Source organism: Ahaetulla prasina, chromosome 2 (genome assembly GCF_028640845.1).
Source record: "Ahaetulla prasina isolate Xishuangbanna chromosome 2, ASM2864084v1, whole genome shotgun sequence".
NCBI classification, from domain to species: domain Eukaryota; kingdom Metazoa; phylum Chordata; class Lepidosauria; order Squamata; family Colubridae; genus Ahaetulla; species Ahaetulla prasina.
The window spans coordinates 28901285-28928963 of NC_080540.1; the positions used below are offsets into that span (position 1 = coordinate 28901285).

Below are 27679 nucleotides of genomic sequence, written 5' to 3' on the forward strand. Positions count from 1 at the left end.
GACAGCAAACTAACAACTAAATAAATGCTCTTAAACTCCAGATAATTCCAACCATGACCTTCTAATATTATGTGGTCCTGGCTACTCTGCATTGTCCCTCTCCCAAAGCCTATTGATATAGATAGATGATAAATGGATGACATAGATCAGGGGTGTCAAATGTCGTCATGGCGGTGTCACATGACGTATTGGGACTTTTCCCCCTTTTGCTAAACTGGGCACAGGCGCATGACACATCTGGCCCGCAACCCGCACTGGTGTGGCCAGTGCGTGACACATCTGGCTCGCAGGCAGGGAGTTTGACAGCCCTGATGTTGATATGCTTAAACCCCAGACAATTCCAACCATGACCTAATATTATGTGGTCCTGGTTACTCTCCCAAAGCCTATTGATATAGATAGATGATAGACAGACGATAGATGGATGATATAGACCAGGGGTGTCAAACCGTCATATTGTCACAGCGGTGTCACATGACGTATCGGGACTTTTTTCCCTTTTGCTAAACTGGGCACAGGCGCATGACACATCTGGCCCGCAGCCAGAGAGTTTGACAGTCTTGATGTAGATGTGCTTAAACCCCAGACAATTCCAACCATATCTTCCATATCATGTGGTCCTGCCCAATCAGCATCACATCTCTCCCAAAATCTCCCCAAGTGTAACCTTTCAACCACCAAAGAGACCTAGGCCTCATCCTGCAGGTGATAAGGACTCCCTCACCTGCCTATGGAGATACTTGTGCTCATATTTCCCAACTGGGACTCCATCCAACAGGACTTCCCCGGACTGGGGTTCGTAGAAGTGCTCTAGGAGGACAACACAGCTGCTTTTTCCGCTGCCATTCGCTCCCACCAATGCCGTCACTTCCCCAGGACGGAGCTCGAAGGAGACATTCTATTACAAAGAAATGCAGATGTGAAATAAAACAGGAATATGCAGTGTTAATTAATGTTATATTCAAATCCCACAGTCTCAGTCTCGTACAGTACAGGTAGTTCTCGGTTTACAACCGCAATACAGCCCCACATTTTTGTTTCTAATTGACAGTGTTGTTAAGTGAGTTTTGTCCTATTTTACAATTTTTCTTGCTTCAGTTATTAACTGAATCACTGTTAGTATCAAGGTTGTTAAGTGAATCTGGCTTCCCCACTGACTTTTGTTGTTAGGAGGTTGCAAAAGGTGATCACATGACCCCGGGACACTGCAACCGTCCTAAATGTGAAACTCATCGAGTTTCTGAATTCTGATCATGGGGATGCTGCAACGGTCCTAAGCGTGAAAAACAGTCATAAGTCACTTTTTTCACTGCTTGTATAACTTTGAACAGTCACTAAATAAACTGTTGTAAGTTGAGGGGTCACCTGTACAGAAACTTACTTCATTTTTCTAAAGACCTTTAAAGTCTTAACATTCTTTCTTCCAATGTTCTTTATTAATGTTAAAGGAATTGTGATTACATTTGTAGAACACAAAACCGATTTAACCAAGCTAAAGCTTTAGCAACTGCATTTGAGTGATGTGCTGTACTGGTGGCGTGCTGGCACAGTGATTAGAATGCAGTATTGCAGGCAAACTTTTCCCACAGCCAGGAGTTTGATCCTGACCATCTCAAGGATGACTCAGTCTTCCATCCTTCCAAGGTTGATAAAATGAGGACCCAGATTGTTGGGGGCAATAGGCTGTAAACCGCTTAGAGAGGGCTGTAAAGCACTATGAAGCGGTATACAAGTCTGCTATTGCTACTGTTAGGGCGTCATGCAAAGCAACTCGGTGCCTCCCAGCTTCCCGTAAGGTACCTTCAGGACCTGGATCTCAGGGCGGGAGGGATAGCAGAAGGAAACATTTCGGAAGGAGACACGTCCAGGGAGAGATTTTGGAGACAGCTTCCCTTCTGTGCGGACAGATGGCTCCCGGTCAAGATATTCAAAGACTTTCTCTGCAGCGCCCACGTTGCTCAGGGCATCCCCGTAAGTGTAAATCAAGGCCTGTGGGAGGAACAGGAAGACGCAGCAACGTTAAGGACGTGAGAGCATCTGCAAAGGGAGGAATGCAGCAGGCTACTCTGAGCATCAAGGATAGCAGTATTCCAGAATTTGACAGGCTGCCACAAAGACGACAGGGTCAACTTGAGCTGCCTTGAGGAGAGGATCAACTTTAATGATATGCACAAGTCCAACCAGACTCCTGCTGACCACATAGATGCGTCCTTGCAGTTTTCTTCACAACAGTGCAAAAGAATCCAGCCGGTGTCTTTGGTGGGAGGTTTGTAAGGACTTCCCAGTCCAGTTCATTATCTCGGGATCCCTAGATGGTCTCCTCTCCAACTAACCAGACCCAGCCCAGCTTTCTGAACACACAGAGCAGATGCTGCCTCCTGCTGCATGAGAAAATCCAGTGGGGGAAAGGGAAGGAGGGAAAAAAAGTTTCCCTCCTTCCCATGACATAGTGTATGTCATGTTTCAAGCACTTTTTGAAAGCAACAGAATTCTAGAAAATAATTGCTTTGCTCCCTGAAGATGAGCCTCCAGTTTCAACCTAGACTATCTTCAATTTTTAATCTGCAACTTTGTGCAGATTACTGGTTTCTGTTCCCAAATGGTTTCAAGTGGCAATAAATTACTTTTAAAAGAGAACCTATGGAAATCTGATTTGAAATCTGGAACGTCTTCCCACTCCTTATAGAGATTTCTTTTCTAAAAACTCTACACTACTAACTAGAGCATACATAACATTTGCCAGACCTATTCTTGAATACAGCTCATCCGTCTGGAACCCATACCACATCTCTGACATAAATACAATAGAACGAGTCCAGAAATATTTTACTAGAAGAGTTCTTCACTCCTCCGAAAACAACAAAATACCTTATACCAACAGACTTGAAATCCTGGGATTAGAAAACTTACAACTCCGACTGACATGACCTGTGTTTAACACACAAAATCATCTATTGCAATGTCCTTCCTGTGAAAGACTACTTCAGCTTCAATCGCAATATTACAAGAGCAAAAAATAGATTCAAGCTAAATGTCAACCGTTTCAAACTTGATTGCAGAAAATATGACTTCTGTAACAGAGCTGTTAATGCTTGGAACTCATTACCTGACTCCATAGTCTCTACTCAAAATCCCAAAATCTTCAACCAAAAACTGTCTACTACTGACCTCACCCCATTCCTAAGAGGACTATAAGGGGCGTGCATAAGAGCACAAAAATGCCTACCGTTCCTGTCCTATTGTTCTATTCATTATATCAATATATATTCTTCAAAATATGTTGTTTTATTTATGACAATTGTTTATGTATACTGTTGTGGCAAAAGAAATAATAAAAAAAAGAGATTCCCAACAAAATCAATTCCTATTTTGGGAAAAACAGCATTTCTGAGGACAAGTAACTTAAAGGGATGGAAATAATAAGAACAGAAGCACCAACCAAATTGATAATGTAGACAGTCATTTCCTCAATAAAAAAGCAGGATTTTTTTTCAAAAAAAGAATGTTTCTATTGGTATCTTTTTTTTGTTTTCATTAATTTGCTCCTTGATGATTTGTGCAAAGCTTTCTCCAAAAAAGGAGGAGGACCATGTTAGCAAAATAGAAGCGTAGAAGGAAATCTGCTAATTGTGGCAACCTTCAAGTTCCTAGTCCTGATTAAACTTTATCAAAATTTTTATGGCACCATTACTGATACTTTTCTTTCTATTTTAGACAATTATTCTTTCTTGAGGACAGTGGCAGCCGAAGAGCAGGGAAGTAACTTGGGTTTCCGAATTATGAATATCTATGGTGTCATCTGTTACTTAAGCATCTCTGACTATTATTTTCTCCTTTCCTGAATTCTATAAACACGAACGCATCCTTCCGACTGTAGGTGTCTCTCCCATTATTCTCTGGTGGGAATCCCTCCAGTGGCCACTGTTAAATAATTAAATAAATATTGCACCGAGTCTTGATTACTTTTGGCTATTGCGTCCTGCATTTGATTCCACAACAGCCACCGAAGAACCCAAAGTGCTACAGAAGAAAACATTTTCAAATCAGAAGTGTACACCGACCTGCACGTGCCACCCCACGTTTGCCTGGTAGAGGATGAAGGAGACCAGGTTTCCTTTGGTCATGAGACCGTTGCGGATCTGCTGGTAGCCACAGAAGAGCAGGATGAACTTCAGGCTCAACTGGAGGACCTGGAGTAGGAGAAACGGTAGGGCAGCCATGAATGGAAAAGATATTCAAATGCCATGATGTGCTTATGCCTACAAAGTTCATACGAGCCCTGTGCTTATGCCTACAAAGTTCGTGGTTATTCCCTATGACATTCTATGGAAGTGAAAGGTGGAAGAAGAAGAATGGGAAGAGTATTGACAGTCTTAAACTTTGGTGTCGGAGAAGGCCTCTGTGGCTCAGACTGCTAATGCAGTCTGTTATTAACAGCAGCTGCCTGCAATTACTGCAGGTTCTAGTCCCACCAGGCCCAAGGTTGACTCAGCCTTCCATCCTTTATAAGGTAGGTAAAATGAGGACCCAGATTGTTGGGGGCAATAAGTTGACTTTGTATATAAATATACAAATAGAATGAAGACTATTGCTAACATAGTGTAAGCCGCCCTGAGTCTTCGGAGAAGGGCGGGATATAAATGCAAAAAACAAAAACAAAAGACTCCTCAGAATTATTTATTTATTTATTTATTTAATCACAACAATATATATAAGCATCACACAAAAAGATTACCGTATATACTCGAGTATAAGCCGAGTTTTTCAGCACATTTTTTGTGCTGAAAAACGTCCCCTCGGCTTATACTCGGGTCTATACGGCTTATACTCGAGTTGTTTTTTTTTTTAAGCCCCTCGGCTTATACTCGAGTATATACGGCTTATACTCGAGTGTTTTTTTTTTCTTTTTTTCACATTTTACCGGACTGAAGCCCTGCCGGTGCAGTGAGAGGGCGGGGCGGGGGAGCCGCCAGCCTTCTCAGCTGAGGGAGGGAGGGTTTCCCCAACCGGTAGGTGCCTCATTTCCCACCCTCGGCTTATACTCGAGTCCCCAGTTTACCCCAGTTTTTGGGGTAAAATTGGGGACCTCGGCTTATACTCGGATCGGCTTATATTCGAGTATATACGGTATATAGTATATAAACATATATATGAGTAAATATTAGGAGGTATAAGCATATATATATATATATATATATATATATGTAGGTCTTTGGTTATTCGGGTTTTCTCCCGCGTAAAATTGGAAGTGTCTTGGCGACGTTTCGACGAAGTCTCATTCGTCATCTTCAGGCTTCAGCTTCGTGCTTCTGGGAGCAAAGTGTGATTGCCGCTGTTTCTTCCTTTTAACTGCTAGTGGGGTTTGAACTGATTGGGTGGGAGCTTGGCTGTGCTCTGATTGGATGTGGGTTTTTGTGCTCTGATTGGCTGGGGTGTGTCCTGTTTGGGTGGGGGCTTGGTTGTGCTCAAATTAGACTGAGTTGCAGGGGATCTGAGCTGGTGAGCTGCACTGCTGCTGTTTGGCTTCGTGTTCGTGGTCGTGCTACATCTTCGTAGTGGGTGTCAGTCTGCTGCATGTATGGATTGGAGGGGTTTGAAATGGCTAATGTTGCAGCTGCGGTCTGGCTTCTGGTCCTTGGTCGTGCTTCCTGATCAGTGTGGGTTTGGGTGTGCTTTCTGGGTGGATGTGTGGTGGTGACATCCTGTGTGGACCTCATGAGTGTGGGTCTGGTGTCATTCCTCGTATTAGGGACACGTTTGTCAATGGGCAGGTTTCCAAATGGCTGGTAGGCGGGAGGTATCATCTCGTTTGTTCATGCTGTGTGGGCGTTTTCTATCTCGATGGCTTCTCTGATTATTCTGTTGTTAAAGTGTTCAGTTTTGGCGATAGTTCTGGTCTTTTAAAGTCAATATCGTGTCCTGTGACTTTAAAGTGTTGGACCAGGAAGAAGTTGGTTCCTCTTTTGAATGAGTTCTTGTGTTCTTCAATGCGTGCACTTATTCTTCTGTTGGTTTGTCCAATGTATGTGGTGGGGCAGGCGGTGCATGATTTCATATACCTTGATTTTCTAACTCAATTTTGTCTTTGGGGTTTCTTAGGATGGTGGATATTTTTGGTTTGTGCAGAATGCTGTCTTGATGTTATGTTTGTGGAGGATCTTGCTGATTCTGTCTGTGGTGCCTTTTATATATGGGAGGAGGGCTGTGCCATTTTCTTGCTCTCTGTCTTGGGTTTTAGTGGGGGTTCTTTTGGATTAGTTTGGTAATCTTATTTCTCTGAATCCATTGGATGTTAGTACGTTTGTGAGAGTGTGTAGTTCGGTTTTAGGTGTTGTTCGTCAGCTAAGCATTTTGTTCTAGAGATGAGTGTCTTGGCTACGGAGTTGATCTGTGCTGGGTGGTGGTGTGAGAGTGCATGCAGATAGCGGTTTGTGTGTGTTTTCTTCTGGTAGATGGTGTGTCCTAGGGAGCCATTGGGTTTCTTGTAGACTAAGACATCTAGGAAGGAAGTTGGTTGTTAACTTCTGTTTCCATGGTGAACTGTATTTTGGGGTGTAGGCTATTGAGGTGTGTGAGGAAGTTTTCAAGTTTTTCTTTCCGTGTGGCCAGATTATGAAGGTGTAAGTCTCACGATCTGAGCCAGAGTTTGGGTTTGTGATCAGATTTTTCTAGTGCTTGGGTTTCAAAGTGTTCCATGTAGAGGTTGGCAATGACAGGTGAGAGGGGTGATCCCATGGTGCGCCTTCTATTTGTTTGTATTTTTGTCCGTTATAGATGAAGTATGTGTTGATAGGCAGTGGTTGGTCAGATCTAGTATGTGCTTGGGGGTTATATTTGTTTTGGATAGCTGTCAAGGCTTCTTTGATTGGCACTTGGGTGAAGAGGATATGACATCAAAGCTCACAGTAGGTCGCTGGGCTGTAAGTTTTGTTTCTTTATGATCTCTATGAACTGGAATGAGTTTTTACGTGTGGTGATGGATTCTGCATAGGGCTGTAGTTGTTTGGCGAGAAATTTGGCTAGGTTTTGTAGAGGTGAGCCTATGGAGCTGACTATGGGTCTGAGTGGGGGTTCCTTCTTTGTGTATCTTGGGAGGCCGTGGGAGCTTAGGGCATCTGGATGATTTCTCTCTGGGAATGATTCTTTGTTGGATTTCTTCGCTGATGGGGAGGCTTTTATTTTGGATCTAGTGGTTTTTCTAGGTAGGTGGTGGGGTCTGTTTTAGGGGCTTGTATGCAGGGTCTTGGAGTAGGTTGTTAATTTGGTTTGGTAGTCAGATGTGTTCATAACCACCTGGCGTTGCCCTTGTCTGCTGGTAGGATTATTATGCTGGTATCTTTTTCAGGTTAAGTAGTGCTGTCTGTTCCTCTTTGGGTAAGTTGCTTTTGGGTGGCTTGCTGCTGAGAGGATGTTGGTGATTTCGAGTCTGATTTTGTTAGCGTCATCGGGGTTGATTTTGGTCAGGCTGGTTTCAACTCCGCATATAATGGTCTCAGTGGGATGTATTTGGGAGTGACTGCAAAGTTGAATCCTTTGGAAAGGACATCGGTTTCAGCTTTGGTGAGGATCCTATCTGAGATGTTATGCACTGTTTGTTTCATGTGTTGCTGTGAGGGTGGAGGGGTTTGTTTCTGGCGTTTTTGTAGTCTTCGGCGGTTGGTGGTGTGCGTGGCTGTCTTGGGGGTGGTCTGTGTTTGACTCTCAGACGGCAAGTTGTTTGGATTTGTCCCAAAGTGCGGGTGCATCTTGTTGCTGTGTTTCAGGTGATGTGTGACGAGAACTTTCATGATTTGATCTTCGAGGAATCCTTTTGTGTCGAGTTCTTTTCTGATTAAGGCCTTTTCTGTTCTTTTAGGATGCGTTTGGTGGCTGCAGGTTGGAGTGGAATTTCAATTGGAAGCATTTGGGGATTAAATTTTCATCGCGGCAGTTTCGTAGGAATGCGAGGTCACATAAAATGGAAGCTCTTTGGACTTCTAGTTTTTCATAGGTCCTGGTCAGATGGTGGATTCAGTTCTGCCGCGATGAAAATTTAATCCCCAAATGCTTCCAATTGAAATTCCACTCCAACTCTGCAGCCACCAAACGCATCCTAAAAAGAACAGAATTGGCCTTAATCAGAAATGAACTTCACACAAAAAGATTCCTCCTAGATCAAATCAACAAAGATCTCCTCACACTTCACCTCAAACTCAGCAACAAGATGCACCCGGCACTTTGGGACAAATCCAAACAACTTGCCGCCTGAGGTCAAACACAGACCACCCTCAAGACAGACACGCACACCAACAAACTCCGAAGACTACAAGAACGCCGAAACAAACCTCCACCCTCACAGCAACACATGAAACAAGCAGTGCATAACATCTCAGATAGGATCCTCACCAAAGCTGAAACCGATGTCCTTTCCAAAGGATTCAACTTTGCAGTCACTCCCAAATACATCCCCACTGAGACCATTATATGCGGAGTTGAAACCAGCCTGACCAAAATCAACCCCGATGACGCTAACAAAATCAGACTAAATCACCAACATCCTCTGCAGCAGCAAGCCACCCAAAAGCAACTTACCCAAAGAGGAACAGACAACTACTTAACCTGAAAAAGATACCAGCATAATAATCCTACCAGCAGACAAGGGCAACGCCACGGTGGTTATGAACACATCTGACTACCAAACCAAATTAACCAACCTACTCCAAGACCCTGCATACAAGCCCCTAAAACAGACCCCACCACCTACCTAGAAAAACCACTAGATCCAAAATAAAAGCCTCCCCATCAGCGAAGAAATCCAACAAAGAATCATTCCCAGAGAGAAATCATCCAGATGCCCTAAGCTCTCACGGCCTCCCAAGATACACAAAGAAGGAACCCCCACTCAGACCCATAGTCAGCTCCATAGGCTCACCTCTAAAACCTAGCCAAATTTCTCGCCAAACAACTACAGCCCTATGCAGAATCCATCGCCTCACGGAAAAAACTCATTCCAGTTCATAGAGATCATAAAGAAACAAAACTTACAGCCCAGCGACCTACCGTGAGCTTTGATGTCATATCCTCTTCACCAAGTGCCAATCAAAGAAGCCTTGACAGCTATCCAAAACAAATATAACCCCCAAGCACATACTAGATCTGACCAACCACTGCCTATCCAACACATACTCATCTATAACGGACAAAATACAAACAAATAGAAGGCGCACCCATGGGATCACCCTCACCTGTCATTGCCAACCTCTACATGGAACACTTTGAAACCCAAGCACTAGAAAAATCTGATCACAAACCCAAACTCTGGCTCAGATACGTAGACGACACTTCATAATCTGGCCACACGGAAAGAAAACTTGAAAACTTCCTCACACACCTCAATAGCCTACACCCCAAAATACAGTTCACCATGGAAACAGAAGTTAACAACTAACTTCCTTCCTAGATGTCTTAGTCTACAAGAAACCCAATGGCTCCCTAGGACACACCATCTACCAGAAGAAAACACACACAAACCGCTATCTGCATGCACTCACACCACCACCCAGCACAGATCAACTCCGTAGCCAAGACACTCATCTCTAGAACAAAATGCTTAGCTGATGAACAACACCTAAAACCGAACTAGACACTCTCACAACGTACTAACATCCAATGGATTCCAGAGAAATAAGATTACCAAACTAATCCAAAAGAACCCCCACTAAAACCCAAGACAGAGAGCAAGAAATGGCACAGCCTCCTCCCATATATAAAAGGCACCACAGACAGAATCAGCAAGATCCTCCACAAACATAACATCAAGACAGCATTCTGCACAAACCAAAAATATCCACCATCCTAAGAAACCCCAAAGACAAAATTGAGTTAGAAAATCAAGGAGTATATGAAATCCCATGCACCGCCTGCCCCACCACATACATTGGACAAACCAACAGAAGAATAAGTGCACGATTGAAGAACACAAGAACTCATTCAAAAAGAGGAACCAACTTCTTCCTGGTCCAACACTTTAAAGTCACAGGACACGATATTGACTTTAAAAAGACCAGAACTATCGCCAAAACTGAACACTTTAACAACAGAATAATCAGAGAAGCCATCGAGATAGAAAACGCCCACACAGCATGAACAAACGAGATGATACCTCCGCCTACCAGCCATTTGGAAACCTGCCCTTATTGACAAACGTGTCCCTAACACGAGGAATGACACCAGACCCACACTCACGAGGTCCACACAGGATGTCACCACCACACATCCACCCAGAAGCACACCCAAACCCACACTGATCAGGAAGCACGACCAAGGACCAGAAGCCAGACCGCAGCTGCAACATTAGCCACTTCAAACCCTCCAATCCATACATGCAGCAGACTGACACCCACTACGAAGATGTAGCACAAACACGGCCAAACAGCAGCAGTGCAGCTCACCAGCTCAAATCCCCTGCAGCACAGATTAGACTGAGCACAACCAAGCCCCCACCAACACAGGACACACCCCAGCCAATCAGAGCACAGAAAACCCCAGCCAATCAGAGCACAGCCAAGCTCCCACCCAATCAGTTCAAACCCCACTAGCAGTTAAAAGGAAGAAATAGCTGCGATCACACATTGCTCATAAGCACGGTTGAAGCCTGAAGATGACGAATGAGACTTCGTCGACGTCCGCCAAGACACTTCCAATTTTACACGGAGAAAACCCAACAACCAAAGACCTATATACAAACACCGTGAAAACCTCAGAAAACAAATATTGCACCTCACGGGAGGAAATCCACCATCTGACCAGGACCTATGAAAACTAGAAGTCCAAAGAGCTTCCATTTTATGTGACCTCGCATTCCTACGAAACTGCCGCGATGAAAATTTAATCCCAAATGCTTCCAATTGAAATTCCACTCCAACTCTGCAGCCACCAAACGCATCCTAAAAAGAACAGAATTGGCCTTAATCAGAAATGAACTTCACACAAAAGATTCCTCCTAGATCAAATCAACAAAGATCTCCTCACACTTCACCTCAAACTCAGCAACAAGATGCACCTGCACTTTGGGACAAATCCAAACAACTTGCGTCTGGAGAGCGAAACACAGACCACCCTCAAGACAGACACGCACACCAACAAACTCAAGACTACAAGAACGCCAGAAACAAACCCTCCACCCTCACAGCAACACATGAAACAAACAGTGCATAACATCTCAGATAGGATCCTCACCAAAGCTGAAACCGATGTCCTTTCCAAAGGATTCAACTTTGCAGTCACTCCCAAATACATCCCCACTGAGACCATTATATGCGGAGTTGAAACCAGCCTGACCAAAATCAACCCCGATGACGCTAACAAAATCAGACTCGAAATCACCAACATCCTCTGCAGCAGCAAGCCACCCAAAAGCAACTTACCCAAAGAGGAACAGACAGCACTACTTAACCTGAAAAAAGATACCAGCATAATAATCCTACCAGCAGACAAGGGCAACGCCACGGTGGTTATGAACACATCTGACTACCAAACCAAATTAACCAACCTACTCCAAGACCCTGCACAAGCCCCTAAAACAGACCCCACCACCTACCTAGAAAACCACTAGATCCAAAATAAAAGCCTCCCCATCAGCGAAGAAATCCAACAAAGAATCATTCCCAGAGAGAAATCATCCAGATGCCCTAAGCTCACGGCCTCCCAAGATACACAAAGAAGGAACCCCACTCAGACCCATAGTCAGCTCCATAGGCTCACCTCTACAAAACCTAGCCAAATTTCTCGCCAAACAACTACAGCCCTATGCAGAATCCATCGCCCACACGTAAAAACTCATTCCAGTTCATAGAGATCATAAAGAAACAAAACTTACAGCCCAGCGACCTACTCGTGAGCTTTGATGTCATATCCTCTTCACCCAAGTGCCAATCAAAGAAGCCTTGACAGCTATCCAAAACAAATATAACCCCCAAGCACATACTAGATCTGACCAACCACTGCCTATCCAACACATACTTCATCTATAACGGACAAAAATACAAACAAATAGAAGGCGCACCCATGGGATCACCCTCTCACCTGTCATTGCCAACCTCTACATGGAACACTTTGAAACCCAAGCACTAGAAAATCTGATCACAAACCCAAACTCTGGCTCAGATACGTAGACGACACCTTCATAATCTGGCCACACGGGAAAGAAAACTTGAAAACTTCCTCACACACCTCAATAGCCTACACCCCAAAATACAGTTCACCATGGAAACAGAAGTTAACAACCAACTTCCCTTCCTAGATGTCTTAGTCTACAAGAAACCCAATGGCTCCCTAGGACACACCATCTACCAGAAGAAAACACACACAAACCGCTATCTGCATGCACTCACACCACCACCCAGCACAGATCAACTCAGAGCCAAGACACTCATCTCTAGAACAAAATGCTTAGCTGACGAACAACACCTAAAACCGAACTACACACTCTCACAAACGTACTAACATCCAATGGATTCCAGAGAAATAAGATTACCAAACTAATCCAAAAAGAACCCCCCACTAAAACCCAAGACAGAGAGCAAGAAAATGGCACAGCCCTCCTCCCATATATAAAAGGCACCACAGACAGAATCAGCAAGATCCTCCACAAACATAACATCAAGACAGCATTCTGCACAAACCAAAAATATCCACCATCCTAAGAAACCCCAAAGACAAAATTGAGTTAGAAAATCAAGGAGTATATGAAATCCCATGCACCGCCTGCCCCACCACATACATTGGACAAACCAACAGAAGAATAAGTGCACGCATTGAAGAACACAAGAACTCATTCAAAAAGAGGAACTAACTTCCCTGGTCCAACACTTTAAAGTCACAGGACACGATATTGACTTTAAAAAGACCAGAACTATCGCCAAAACTGAACACTTTAACAACAGAATAATCAGAGAAGCCATCGAGATAGAAAAACGCCCACACAGCATGAACAAACGAGATGATACCTCCCGCCTACCAGCCATTTGGAAACCTGCCTTATTGACAAACGTGTCCCTAACACGAGGAATGACACCAGACCCACACTCACGAGGTCCACACAGGATGTCACCACCACATCCACCCAGAAAGCACACCCAAACCCACACTGATCAGGAAGCACGACCAAGGACCAGAAGCCAGACCGCAGCTGCAACATTAGCCACTTCAAACCCCTCCAATCCATACATGCAGCAGACTGACACCCACTACGAAGATGTAGCACGACCACGAACACGGCCAAACAGCAGCAGTGCAGCTCACCAGCTCAAATCCCCTGCAGCACAGATTAGACTGAGCACAACCAAGCCCCCACCAACACAGGACACACCCCAGCCAATCAGAGCACAGAAAACCCCCATCCAATCAGAGCACAGCCAAGCTCCCACCCAATCAGTTCAAACCCCACTAGCAGTTAAAAGGAAGAAACAGCTGCGATCACACATTGCTCCCAAGCACGAGCTGAAGCCTGAAGATGACGAATGAGACTTTCGAAGCGAAACGCCAAGACACTTCCAATTTTACACGGGAGAAAACCCGAACAACCAAAGACCTACATATATATATATATATATATATATATATATATATATATATATATATATATATATATATATATATATATATATATATATATATATATATATAAATATATATATATATATGAAGAAAAAAAAACAATAGGACAGGAGAGGTAGGCACGTTTGTGCTCTTATGCACGATCCTTATGGTCCTCTTAGGAATGGGGTGAAGTCAATAGTAGAAAGTTATCACGCACAGTAGAAAATATATAATATATAAAAATATATAATATATAAAAAATAGAAAATTATCACGGACAGCCAAAAAAACAAACCGATGGGTCATTGAACAAATGAAACCAGCATTCTCACTCAAGGCACAAATGACGAGGCTCAAATTATCCGACACATTATGTGAGGACCTAGCTTTCTTAAGATAGATACAGATTAACAGAGTTGGAAGGGATCTTGTTGATCATCTAGTCCAACCCCCACTCACCCAAGCAGACCTACACAGGGGTGAAATGTAAAATTTGTTACTACCGGTTCTGTGGGTGTGGCTTGGTGGGGGGGGAGTAATGTGACTGGATGGGTGTGGCCAACTTTTTTACTTTTAAAAGCATTTTTTCTACAACCTCTTCGGCCAAAGAGGCTGTAAAAAAAGCTTTTAAAAGGTTCTGGCGATCAGGCAACTCAGCTGGGATCGTCAGAACCCTTTAAAAACAGTTTTTCTACAACCTCTTTAGCTGAAGAGGTTTTAAACGGCTCCTCTGGTGTGAGGCCTGGCTGCAACTGTCCAAAGGTAAGTAGTAGGGCAGCTCCACCCGCCCATCCCCACCCTAGCTTAATTTTTACCCGTGCACCCTGGAGCGGGCAGGGTCTTAATTAGGGCTTTTTTGGGGGGGGGAGGGCTTATATTGGGCACACATGCAAAAATCAAGCTAGGACTTATTTTGGGGTAGGTTGTATTTTTGAGGAAACAAGGTAACAAACACTTCATGAGAGCTTGGTTCTATCTCTTTTAAAACCAGGGTTTAAAACTGGGGTTTCACTGGATTGGAGATTGATTTATGGTTTGATTTTTGGCAGAAATGTCTACTATTGACCTCACCCCATTCCTAAGAGGTCTGTAAGGGGCGTGCATAAGAGCACAAACGTGCCTACCGTTCCTGTCCTATTGTTTCCTTTCATTATATCCAATTAATATAGTTATTACATACTTATGCTTATATATATGCTTATATATTATATAGTTACTTTCATGCTTATGCTTATATATACTGTTATGAGAAAATAAATAAATAAAATAAATAAATAAAAATAAAAACATTCCTGATGAGAGGTTAATACTAACAATTGCTATGATACAGAGTACATAAAATTTTGTGAGATTGGGGACAAAGAAAGCAAACGTTTGCAACCTTTGAAGCAAAGTACGAAAAGCTTCCAAGACTTGGCAATCTCCCAAAATCTGAGCCATCATATTTCAAAATTGTTTTCTTTTTTTTTTTTTTAATTTTGATACCTGAACAGAAATCCCCACAGATTAGGAATCACTCACTTAAAGAACCTAGATCAGGGATCACCAACCTTGGCAACTTTGTGGACTACAACACCCAGAATTCCTCAGCCAACATGGCTGGCTTAGAAATTCTGGGAATTGCAGCCCACAAGCCTTAAAGTTGCCAAAATGGGAGACCCCAAAGTCCCAGAGGACTTACCCGTACAACAAATAAGTAAATGATCCTTTCCAAGTCCCTTTGGTTCTTCAGCCGACAGGTGTCCCCCAAGGATGCCTCGTATCGCTGTGACTCCTTCTCCTCGGTGGCAAAGCTGCGCACTGTCTCCATGGATGAGATTACCTCACGCACCACTTCCTCTGAGCAGGCCATCGAATCTTGGATCTCCTTCAGTAAAGCCTGGATGGGCCATGAAGGAAGTGGCAAAGTGAGCTTCCTGAAAGCTGCCTTGGACCGGGCATCTTGCTGGTGGTAGGATACCCAAACCTGTTCTGTCCCCCTCGCCTCAGTCCGAGCGATGACTTAATTAGCCGGCACTATCAGCTCTGGCAGCAAACTAACAAGCGTCTGCCAAGTGTCTCCCTTGATGCCGATGAGATTATCTCCCTTGATGCCGATGAGTCAACAAACAGTACTTCAGCTCTAGTCAAGCAGTTGATCTGCCTGCTACGAAGAGGCATAGCAGCCCTCACTGCTTTTATATCCTGTGGGGTGTGGCTCCATGACTCAGCACTTCCTAGGCCTGCCCCACCCCTGCTTCTGTTGTTCCCACCTCTCCTGCCTACGAAACCTAGGGTCCAGTCAGTCCTGATTGTCATCAGCTGGGTCTGGAGGCGTGGCCTGGGGGGGGAAAGAGTCAGAGGACGGAGGCCTCGTTATCTCCTCCACCTGGCCTGCCTCTGGCTCCTGGAGCTGAGCCAGGGAAGCCGGTGCTCCCAAGGTAAGTCCTGATGGCCCTTCCCCCTCACTGTCCAAGTCACTTTCTGGCAGGGGGCCCAGCTCGGGGGGCACAGACACAACAAAACCAAAGTCCAATGGCTTCATTTGGAGGGGAGAGACCCCAAAAATGCTTTGTTTTGTTTACATTTATACCCCGCCCTTCTCCGAAGACTCAGGGCGGCTTACAGTGTATAAGGCAATAGTCTCATTCTATTCGTATATTTTTACAAAGTCAACTTATTGCCCCCCCAACAATCTGGGTCTTCATTTTACCTACCTTATAAAGGATGGAAGGCTGAGTCAACCTTGGGCCGGGCTCGAACCTGCAGTAATTGCAGGCTACTGTGTTCTTAATAACAGGCTTTACCAGCGTGAGCTACTCCCCTCTATTTTATTTCAATTATTTCTCACTTGCAGCCAACTGGATGCCAGAGTGCAAGCCAGAGAGAGATGTACCCTGCCGTTATTATTTCGGGGGGTGGCTGGGTTGTTTCATTTATTCTAATTAAGAGTTGGGTTGTCTATGGAGATTCTCAACCACCCAGGTCATGGCTGTCTCAAAGGTAAAGGTAAAGGTTCCCCTCGCACATATGTGCTAGTCGTTCCCGACTCTACGGGGTGGTGCTCATCTCCGTTTCAAAGCCAAAGAGCCAGCACTATCCAAAGAAGTCTCCGTGGTTATGTGGCCAGCTTGACTAAACGCCAAAGGCGAACGGAACGCTGTTACCTCCCCATCAAAGGTGGTCCCTATTTTTCTACTTGCCTTTTTTACGTGGTTTCGAACTGCTAGGTTGGCAGAAGCTGGGACAAGTAACGGGAACTCACCCCTTTATGCGGCACTAGGGATTCGAACCACTGAACTGCTGACAAGCTCAGCATCTTAGCCACTGAGCCACCACATCCCTTGTCTTAAAGGTACTTTTATCCAAAAAGCAACCAGATTTTCTTGTTGTTGTTTTTCCTTTGAAAATATTTCACTTCTCATCCACAAAGCTTCTTCAGTTCTAACTGATTGGTAGGTCATTCCCCACCAGTCAGTTAGAACTCAAGAAGCTCCTTGAAGAATGCATCTTGCTTAAGGATCATTTTACTTAATGACCAAGATTGCATGATCCAGCCGAGATGACAGAGTCACGCCTTGTTGAGGTTATTTGGGATGAGTTTGATTCTGTGGCTCGAGGACATGGACAGGTTGCTGGGAGGTTACATGCAACTACATGTTTATTGGACCCGTGCCTTCCTGGTTAGTGCTGGCTGCTCAGGAAGTGACACGAGGCTGGCTCCAGGGATTATAAATGCTTCTTTGATGGAAGGGTTTTCCCGCCGCCTTGAAGGAGGCGGTGGTGAGACCTCCTCAAGAAGCCTTCCTGGACCCAGCTATTTTGGGTAATTATCGTCCAGTCTCCAACCTTCGCTTTGTGGCGAAGGTTGTAGAGAGTGTGGTTGCATGGCAGCTCCCCGCACCTGGAGGAAACTGTCTATCTAGACCTGCTCCAGTCTGGCTTCCGACCCGTTATAGCACGGAGACGGCTTTGGTCGCATTGGTGGATGACCTCTGAGGGCCAGGGACAGGGTTGTTCCTCTGCCTTGGTCCTATTAGATCTCTCAGCGGCCTTCGATACCATCGACCATGGTATCCTGCTGCGCCGGTTGAGGGATTGGGAGTGGGGGCACCGTTTATTGGTGGTTCTCCCCCTATCCCTCTGACCGGTCACAGACGGTGTTGACAGGGGGGCAGAGGTCGTCCGCGAGGCGCCTCACTTGTGGGGTGCCTCAGGGGTCAATTCTCTCGCCTGCCCTGTTCAACATCTATATGAAGCCGCTGGGCGAGGTCATCAGTGGTTTCGGGGTGAGTTACCCCGGGGTGATGATACTCAGCTGTACTTTTCCACCCCGGACCACCCAACGAAGCGGTCGAAGTGCTGTCCCAGTGCTTGGAAGCTGTACGGGTCTGGATGGGGAGAAACAGACTCAAGCTCAATCCCTCCAAGACGGAGTGGCTGTGGATGCCGGCATCGGTACAGTCAGCTGCATCCGCAGCTGACTGTTGGGGCGAGTTAGTGGCCCCAAAGGAGGTGGTTCGCAACTTGGGCGTCCTCCTGGATGGACGGCTGTCTTTGATGAACATCTGGCGGCCGCCGCCAGGAGGGCCTTTACCAAGTTCGCTGGTTCGCCAGTTGCGCCCTTCCTTGACCGGGATGCCTTATGCACGGTCACCACGCCTGGTTACGCCTAGGCTGGATTATTGCAATGCTCTCACATGGGCTGCCTCTTGAGGTGCACCCGAGGCTGCAGTTAGTCCAGAATGCGGCTGCGCTGAGTAGTAACGGGAGCCGCCGTGGCTCCCACGTGACATCGCTGTCCGTAGCTTGCACTGGCTTCCTGTGGTCTTTCGGGTGCGCTTCAAGATTCTGGTAACTATCTTTAAAGCGCCCATGGCTTAGGACCCGGTACTTACGAGACCGCCTGCTGTTACCCTTTGCCTCCCACCGACCTGACGCTCACAGAGGGTCTCCTCAGGGTGCCGTCCGCCAGTGTCGGCTGGCGGCCCCAGGAGTAGGGCCTTCTGTGGGGCAGTGACGCCTGGAAACTTCCCCTGGCCTGCGCCAAGTGCCTGATCTTCGGACCTTCCGTCGTGAGCTCAAAACATATTTATTTATTAAAGCGGACTGGCATAATTATTGAATTTTAATTGGGTATTCTTAATATTTTTTAAATTTTAAATCTAAATTTTAATAATCAGCCTTTAAAATTTGCTCTTTTTAAATGTTGTTTTAAATTGTATATATTTTGTTCTTATTCCGGCTGTACACCGCCCTGAGTCCTTCGGGAGAAGGGCGGTATAAAAATCTAATCAATCAATAAATAAATAAAGAAGCTTCTTGGATGAGAAGCGAAATGTCTTCAAAAGAGAAAAAAAACAAGAAAGGCCAGTTGCCTACTGAAAAAGCATCTTTGGGACAACTATGACCTGGATGACTGAGCATCTCTACAAACCAAAAGTGGCTGCCATTCCCTCTAGGCCAGGGGTCTCCAACCTTGGCAACTTTAAGCCTGGCGAACTTCAACTCCCAGAATTCTGGAAGTTGAGGTCCACCGGGCTTAAAGTTACCAAGGTTAGAGACCCCTGCTTTAGGCCACCATCTGCCTCCATGATCCCTACCTGGTGACGGGCATTGTAGACCTTCTGGACAGCCATCATGAGCGGGGTCTCAATCAGCATCAACAGCGTCAGGCGCCATGACAGGCCAATCATGAATATGTAGAGCCCAATGGCCTTGATCAGGTTGCGTAGGAAGATGTTGGTGTTGAGCGGCACCGAGTGGCTCATCATGGTTGTGTCTTTGGAAAGGCGGGAGGTCAGCGCCCCTGTGGACAAAGAGAGATCACTTGACAAATACCACACTGGCAACACAGGAAGGGAGATCATAGGGAACAGTCCCCCCTGGGAAGGAAACAGCTTTTCCTTTACACCGTTCCAGAAACAGCAGCTTCCTGTTTGGGGTCTCACCTGTTTTCACCTCCTGGAAGAAGGCCAAGTCTTGCCGCACCAGAGATGAGAAGAGTAAGTTGCGAGTCCGGATGACCATCCGGGAGATGGTGAACATGAAGAGGCCTCCACGGCAGCTGGCAAAACCGGAGCTAGATGGGAAACGGTGTGGCTCAGGCTGTAAGATAGCCTGTTATTAAATACAGCTGCCTGCAATTACTGCAGGTTCGAGTCCCACCAGGCCCAAGGTTGACTCAGCCTTCCATCCTTTATAAGGTAGGTAAAATGAGGACCCAGATTGCTGGGGGGGGCAATAAATTGACTTTGTATATAAGTATACAAATAGAATGAGACTATTGCCTTACACAATGTAAGTCGCCCTGAGTCTTCGGAGAAGGGCGGGATATAAATGTAAATAAAATAAAATAAAAAAAACAGCAGGGGGATTGGCTCCTGCTCCACCAATGGAAATGGAGTCACAGCTCCACGTATGAGCACATCCTGGATTTGACCCAGGTGCAAACAAACTTTTACACAGACGAGTCTATTCCGCTGTTTGAGATTAAATTGCTTCTGATCGACGCTCTTCCTCCATTTTGAAAAAGCACCAGACTCGTTTTCATTCTGAATTAAAACCAGCCACAAGATCTCTGATACAAGCCTAAGCTCTGATACAAATAAAACACACTTCTTGCTGGCCACTGCCTGCTCCCAAAGGTGCCATTAATTAATGGGTTAATCCAGGATCCCCCAACCCACAGTGTCAGCTTTGGAAGCCATATTAGGCCCGAAACTTCCATGCTGCCAATTTCTCATGTGTAGGAAAGTAGGAGGGGAGGGGGATTTAGTAGAGGGGTTGTCTTTAGGCATAATAGCATTCTTCCTGTCAGTTAAGGTCAGGCCGATCCTGCATCTGGAGAAGGAGTGGTTGGAGTGCTGTCTTGAGATGGGACGGATGGTGATTGGAGCATGGGAGTGACTAAGGAGTGAGGGGATGGTTTTGGGGGTTTTGATTTACTGAGGGGAAACCTGGACCTCTCAGATTCGAGTTTTCCCAGATGTGCCTGTTTACCTATTCTAGTAAATAGAACTTTGAAAAAATGCTTGCTTCAGAGTCTTTAGTTGGAGTTGGGTTTTTTTCCTGGAACGCTGACATTAACCCGAATCTGAGAGGCCCTGGCACTGTGCCGTAGCATGCCGGCAACTGGGGCCGCGCAAAACAAGCAAAGCCCCAACCACGGGATGCAAGCAGCATGCAAAACCATGCCTTCTCTGGTCCTCGAAAAAAATCTCTCTCCATGGAATTGGCCCTGGTGCCCAAAAGGTTGGTGTCGTGTCCCACTCCTCCGCTGATGGCCGGGTCAGGGAAATCTGAATCAGGTGTGCCTCTGCAGCTCTGCCAAAGTCCTAGCAAAGTCCTCAGGGCAGGCAGGAGACCAGAAAGTGACTTCAGCAAGATATGTTTAGACTTTGCCTGACTCAGAGAATGCCAGAAAGCAGATCCTTTATATAGGCCATGGGGTGTGGCTCCATGACTCAGCACTTATCCAGGCCTGCCCCTCCCTTCCTTTTGTTGCCTCCGCCTATCAAGTCTTCTGACGCGAGGGTCACTCCAGTCGGCAGCTGTTGGTAATAGACCTTCCTCAGGCTCACATGCTGTGGAGGAGGGGGAGGGGTCTAGTTGCTCCATTTGCCTGGGCATGGAGCCAGAGCTGGGGGCTGGAGGTATTTCTTCCTCTTCAGCCTGTCTGGGCATGGAGCCAGGGCTGGGGCCGGGAGGCATACTAGAACATTCCTCCGTGTTCAGAAGCAGATAAGAAGACCCCGGCTGAGGTGAGATTGGACAAGACACAACAGTTGGGGGGCCATTGGATTAATCCATCAACAACGGATGTCCTTTCAGAAAGCTTTTTTTTTTTTTTGAGATTCGTTATTTAAGTGAAAGCTAGAGAAAAGTCACAAGCTTCAACTGCTTAGACTTCTATCGGATTTTAATAAGGGCAGCTAAATGGGAACCTGCAACACCAACCTTGGTTTGGTTGCCAGAGAGATCTTAAGTCCAATTCAATAGCTGCTATAACAATATTGTCGAATAAATAGTCCATAGAGGCCCAAGGACTCCAGTTCTTAAATGCCTGTTTCCTGGAATATCAACCAGCCCATATGTTGAGAACACTGGGGAGGCTGATGTCACCTGCGATGCGGTGACAAGCTACAGGACCCCCTTAGAGATGACTCCCCAATTGTGGAATTTTTTTCCCCTTTCTCTATTACAGACAAGCCCATTCACTTGGACATCCATGGGGAAGCAGCAGCTGTGGGCCCAAACTCTTCCAAAATATTAATTACACGTCAGCAATAGCACTTAGACTTATATGCCGCTTCATAGTGTTTTACAGCCCTCTCTAAGCGGTTTATAGAGTCAGCCTCTTGGCCCCAACAATCCGGGTCCTCATTTTACCGACCTCAAAAAGATGGAAAGCTGAGTCAACCTTGAGCCGGCGAGAATCGAACCCCTGGCAGCCAGCAGAATTAGCCTGCAATACTGCATTCTAACCACTATGCCACCACAGCTCCTAAATTTAAGCTCATTATTTATTTGGGTCTTAATTATAAATTCTTTTATGTTTATTTTTTTATTCTATTTTTTAGTGCAAAGCTCTGCACTCCTTAAAAAGCTTGAGAAACAAAGAAACAACAAAATAACAATAATTATTTAATAAGTTTTTTAGTACTATTTTTATTTATATTGTATCCATTGATTGTTGATTTTATCTGGCTGTGCACCGCCCTGAGTCCTTCGGGAGAAGGGCGGTATAAAAATTAAAATATTATTATTATTATTATTATTATTATTATTATTATTATTATTATTATTATTATTATTATTATTATTATTATCGTCATCCGATTCCTGTGAAGAACTAAACTGGAAGGGACTTTGAACTGTGTGCATTCCAGAGCCATAACATCGCAGATAAATTACTCCAGAAAAGCAGAGAAGGCTCCATTGTCTGTGACTTTCAAAGAAACCAAAGTCAAGTTTTGCTTCAGGAGAACAAACTGATTTTAGATTTTTCCTGCAGCCTGAGTGACAGGCACACCCAGCTTCATTTAAGCCCCACTTGGTCTTTGATTGGCAGCTGAAGTGGGAAGAGGCAACTCCCCCAAAGTAGGTGGCTCTGGGACCATAACATGTGTGAAGCCAGCATCAAAACCATAGTTGCAGTAGGGATCTGGCAGAGCTTTTTTGATCTTAAAAAGCTAAGCAACATCAACTTGGCCGGCATTTGGATGGGAGGCCACTAGGAAATCCCAGAGCAGAGATTACACTGGAAAGTCAAAACTCCAAATCTCCAAAGAAGGCAACAATCAGTAGCTTCTTTAGAGCTGGCAAGAAAAAAAAAATACCCCATCCAACATGATCACTCCCTTGTACCAGCATGTGGTCATAATGCCGGGTGATAACAGAATCATAATTCCAGGCCTTCTTTACATATTTAAAGGCAACTGCAACAAAGATCCTGATGGGGCCTGGAATAAGCTCACCTTCCAAATGAAACCAGGCAGAGAAGAAAGATGGCTGTCGAAAAAGCTTCTGCGTCATATTTGGTGCCCAGGATGTCAATCAAACGCCCGGTGTAATAGGGCAGGAACGTTTCGCCTGCAGGGGAGCCAAGAACAGGAGATGGTGATGTAGGACCTCAATCAGGGAAGGCAGCTCACCTCCCCCCAACCCCCAAAAGCAGTACAAATTTCCTCTGAGCATCCATTCTGTGAAATGCAAAGAAATGTCGAGTTGTGCTGCACCATTCCTGCTCCAAGAGGGAGAACAATGGAAAGGGTGAAACAACCACACAGAATGGGAGGGGGGAAAAAAGGGGGAGATGACGAATAGATGCTTGAATTGGACCCTGAAAGGGTTGAATGGGGAGGATTTCCTAAGATCCAGGATCTGTCTGTGTCTCTTTTCATCCTGGGACAACCGACACAGCCTTGGGAAACCAACCAGCAGGTACAAAGAAGGAAAGATCTCCGAGGAAATGGCTGAAATCTCCAGAGATCCTGCTCAATGGCAGGAGGCAACCCAAAGGCTTGGATTCAGGGAAAACATCAAAAGGAGCAGCAGGATTTCAAAAGGCTGAGATCAGATCTGCTAAAGACCTTCCAACGACCATCTCACAACGGAGTTATTTTCTTGTCTTTAATGTATGGTGTGATTCCAGCCCTGGTGACTATTTGCACTACATTTATCATGCAACATAGAGAACGATTTAACTCGGCACCAACTCACCAATCACTGCCAGGATGAGGAACAAGAAAGCGCCAGTGAGATACAGCTTGTCTGGACCGAAAAGTCTGAGCATCTTCCAAAGGGTGGCCTTGTCTTCCTTCCGGGACTCCTTTGTGCTTTGCCCTTCTAGCAGGATCCCCCAGAGGAGCTGGGAGAAGCCCACCGCCCCATAGATTGCCAGCCACCAGGACCAAGCGGCCGAAGAGACCAGGAGGGGAGGGTCCCCAAGCCAGTGTCCCACCAACAGGTACAAAGGGGGCAAGATGCTGACAGCAGCAACAGTGGAACAGGACATCGGGGAGGTCCCACCCACAGAGAGCAGGCCCCTGGCCCCACAGAGAACCACCAGCCGTAGAGCGGCCTCCAGCCAAGCCGCTGTAACCCCCAGGGAGTCCATAGAGGGGCCCCAGCCAGCCAGCAAGGAGAGCAGGATTCGGTCGGTGAGAAGCAGAAGAGCCTGAAACACGACAGGGACCAGCATCTTGCTGACGGGCTCTGGGGAGAGAGGGAGGGATTACTGGTTATTGGAATCAGAGGATTATGGATTTAAGAAGAGGAGGAGGAGGAGAGGAGAAAAAGAAAAAGAAGAGAAAAGGAGGAGGAGAAGAAATAAAAATCGAAATAATTTAAGAGGAGGGTCACTGCAATAAGACCTTTGGCTCCTCGATCAGATTGTTTCCTGATTGCTTATTTGTAGCCTATGACTATCATTAAGTGTTGTATCATTAAATATTAAATTTGTACCCTATTATTATTATTATTATTATTATTATTTATTTGATTTTTATACCGCCCTTCTCCCGAAGGGCTCAGGGCGGTGTACAGGCAAAATAAAACAAACAATACAAAGTACAATTTAAAATGCAATTTAAAAAACTTATTTAAATTAGCCTGGAAATTTAAAATTTACCATACATTAAAAATCCCATTTAAAATTGATAAAAATTTGACATTAAAATTAATTCAAGCCAGCCCTGCTGGATAAAAAGGTGTGTCTTCAGTTCGCGGAAAGTCCGAAGGTCAGGTATTTGGCGTAAACCCGGGAAGCTGCCCAGAGTGTGGAGCCCCACAGAGAAGGCCCTTCCTGGGGCCGCCAGCCGACATTGTTTGGCGGACGGCACCCTGAGAAGTCCCTCTGTGAGAGCGCACGGGTCGGTGGGAGGCATGTGGTAACAGCAGGCGGTCCTGTAGTACCCAGGCCCTAAGCCATGGAGCGCTTTAAAGGTCGTAACCAACACCTTAAAGTGCACTCGAAGGCCACAGGTAGCCAGTGCAGTCTGCGCAGGAGCGGTGTTACATGGGAGCTACGAGCTCCTCTATCACCCGCGCAGCTGCATTCTGACTAACTGAAGCCTCCGAGTGCACTTCAAGGGGAGCCCCATGTAGAGAGCATTACAATAATCCAAGCGAGAGGTAACGAGCGCATGAGTGACTGTGCACAAGGCATCCCGATCAAGGAAGGCGCAACTGCGAACCAGGCGGAACCTGGTGGAAGGCCCTCCTGGAGACGGCCGTCAAATGATCTTCAAACGACAGCCGATCATCCAGGAGGACACCCAAGTTGCGCACCCCATCCTTTGGGGCCAGTAACTCGCCCAACAGCAGCCAGCGGCTGCAGCTGACTGAATCGGGATGCCGGCATCCACAGCCACTCCGTCTTGGAGGGATTAAGCTTGAGCCTGTTTCTCCCCACCCAGACCCGTACGGCTTCCAAACACCGGGACAGCACTTCAACAACTTCATTGGGGTGGCCCGGGGTGGAAAAGTACAGCTGGGTGTCATCAGCGTACTGTTGGTATCTCACCCCGAAGCCACTGATGATCTCACCCAACGGCTTCATGTAGATGTTGAACAGCAGGGGCGAGAGAATCGACCCCTGTGGGACCCCACAAGTGAGGCACCTCGCGGTCGACCTCTGCCCCCGTCAACACCGTCTGCGACCGGTCAGAGAGATAGGAGGAGAACCACCGATACACGGTGCCTCCCACTCCCAATCCCCCCAACCAGCGCAGCAAGATACCATGGTCGATGGTATCAAAAGCCGCTGAGAGGTCTAATAGGACCAGGGCAGAGGAATAACCCCTGTCCCTGGCCCGCCAGAGATCATCCACCAATGCGACCAAAGCTGTCTCCGTGCTGTATCCGGGTCGAAAGCCGGACTGGAACGGGTCTAGATAGACGGCTTCATCTAGGTATTGGGGTAGCTGTCGCGCCACAGCACTCTCTACAACCTTCGCAACGAAGCGAAGGTTGGAGACTGGACGATACTTACCCAAAATAGCTGGGTCCAGGGAGGGCTTCTTGAGGAGGGGTCTCACCACCCTATGACCATCATTAAGTGTTGTACCTTGATGAAGGTATATTTTATGTACAGTGAGAGCATATGCACCAAGACAAATTCCTTGTGTGTCCAATCACACTGGGCCAATAAAAATTATATTCTATTCTATTTTAAACTGCCTCCCAATGCTGTACCACCCAAGATCCTGCATCTAATCAGCTGACTTCCCAGCAACGGATTCCTTGGCTGCAGCCTAACTATTCCTTTGGGAAGGATCCAATTCACAATAACGGAGCCTTCTTTGGTTACAGGACACTTTTCTGCTTTTTTACTCTGCGTTCTCCACAGGCACCCCAGCACCACTCGTGAAAGCCAAAATCTTCAGTGACTTTTTCTCGGGAAGAAAGCATTTCATACTCCAGATCGGTTCTTTAGGCTAGAAAGGATTTGAACCCCGCTCCCATCCTCCCGAGTAAGACTTCAGACTTACTCCGGAGGATGTAAGACTTCAGACTTCAATCTGACCTAAGCATAATACATAAAATTATCTGCCCCAATGTCCTACCTGTCAATGACTACTTCAGCTTCAACCACAACAATACACCAGCAAATAATTGATGCAAACTCAAGGTAAACCCCTCCAAACTTGATTGCAGAAAATATGACTTCAGCAACAGAGTGGTCAATGCCTGGAATGCGCTACCTGACTCAGTAGTTTCTTCCCCAAACCCCCAAAACTTTAAGCTTAAACGGTCTACTGTTGACCTCACCCCATTCCTAAGAGGTCTGTAAGGGGCGTGCATAAGAGCACCTGCGTGCCTACCGTCCCTGTCCTAATATTCCTTTTTTACTTACTCTTTTCATGTATCCAAATTACGTTTATACTTTTACCTGTTATATATGATTGACAAAAATAAATAAATAAAAAAAGAGGGGAGAGTAGAGGACCCCAAAAGTTTAAGATCCCGCGCAAAGCAGGACCAAACGCGTCCGGGTTAGTTCTCGGCAGGGAAAGGAAATCGGGGATCGCTACGCAGCTACTGAAAAGGAGGAGGTGGGCTGCGCTCCCCATAATCCGCACCCAACATGATGGGATGGGAATGATGGGGAGTGGAGTCCCCCGCACCTCCGGAAACCGCTCGATCGTCCAGATCAATACAAACCCTCCGCTTTTTTTCGACTTTCTTACCTTCCTTCCGCGGCCGGGAAAGTCCTTCCAATCGCGGCCGTTTGGTCCTTCTCGATCCGAAGCCTCGTTTTAGGCTGGCCGGGCTTGGCTTCCCTCCGTCCCTAAAATTCGCCGCACCCACCACCTCCAACCTCCTCCGCAGAGCCAAAAATCCCCCCAACGCGCCTCTTTTGCTTTCGATTTCCAAAGGGAAATTCCACTTTCCTCCAAGCGTCTTCCAGCACAGTGGCCGCCAGGTGGCGCCCGCGTTCCGCTATGCAAACCTAATAGCGGCCGACCTCTTTCTCTCTCTCTCTAGTTTTCCCTTCACACACGTGATTTCTTGAAATCGGAGTGGGTTGAATAAGGCAGGGGTCTCCAACCTTGGTCCCTTTAAGACTTGTGGACTTCAACTCCCAGAGTCCCTCAGCCAGCAAAGCTGGCTGAGA

The 27679-nt window shown here is 46.1% G+C and overlaps 1 protein-coding gene across 1 annotated transcript in view; it reads right to left on the reverse strand.

The window, feature by feature from the left end:
• The window catches only part of TAP2 (transporter 2, ATP binding cassette subfamily B member), a 33312-nt gene extending 5881 nt beyond the window's left edge, over positions 1–27431 (reverse strand). Inside the window, exons 1-9 of the mRNA XM_058170237.1 lie at positions 27252–27431; positions 23782–24276; positions 23037–23151; positions 19509–19639; positions 19161–19366; positions 15260–15457; positions 4062–4190; positions 1801–1989; positions 725–898 (exon numbers count right to left, since the gene is read on the reverse strand). Coding sequence (XP_058026220.1) covers positions 725–898; positions 1801–1989; positions 4062–4190; positions 15260–15457; positions 19161–19366; positions 19509–19639; positions 23037–23151; positions 23782–24262 — 1623 coding nt within the window. The 5' untranslated portion in view covers positions 24263–24276; positions 27252–27431. The remainder of the gene's footprint in view (positions 1–724; positions 899–1800; positions 1990–4061; positions 4191–15259; positions 15458–19160; positions 19367–19508; positions 19640–23036; positions 23152–23781; positions 24277–27251) is intronic.
• Between the last annotated feature and the right edge of the window lie 248 nt (positions 27432–27679).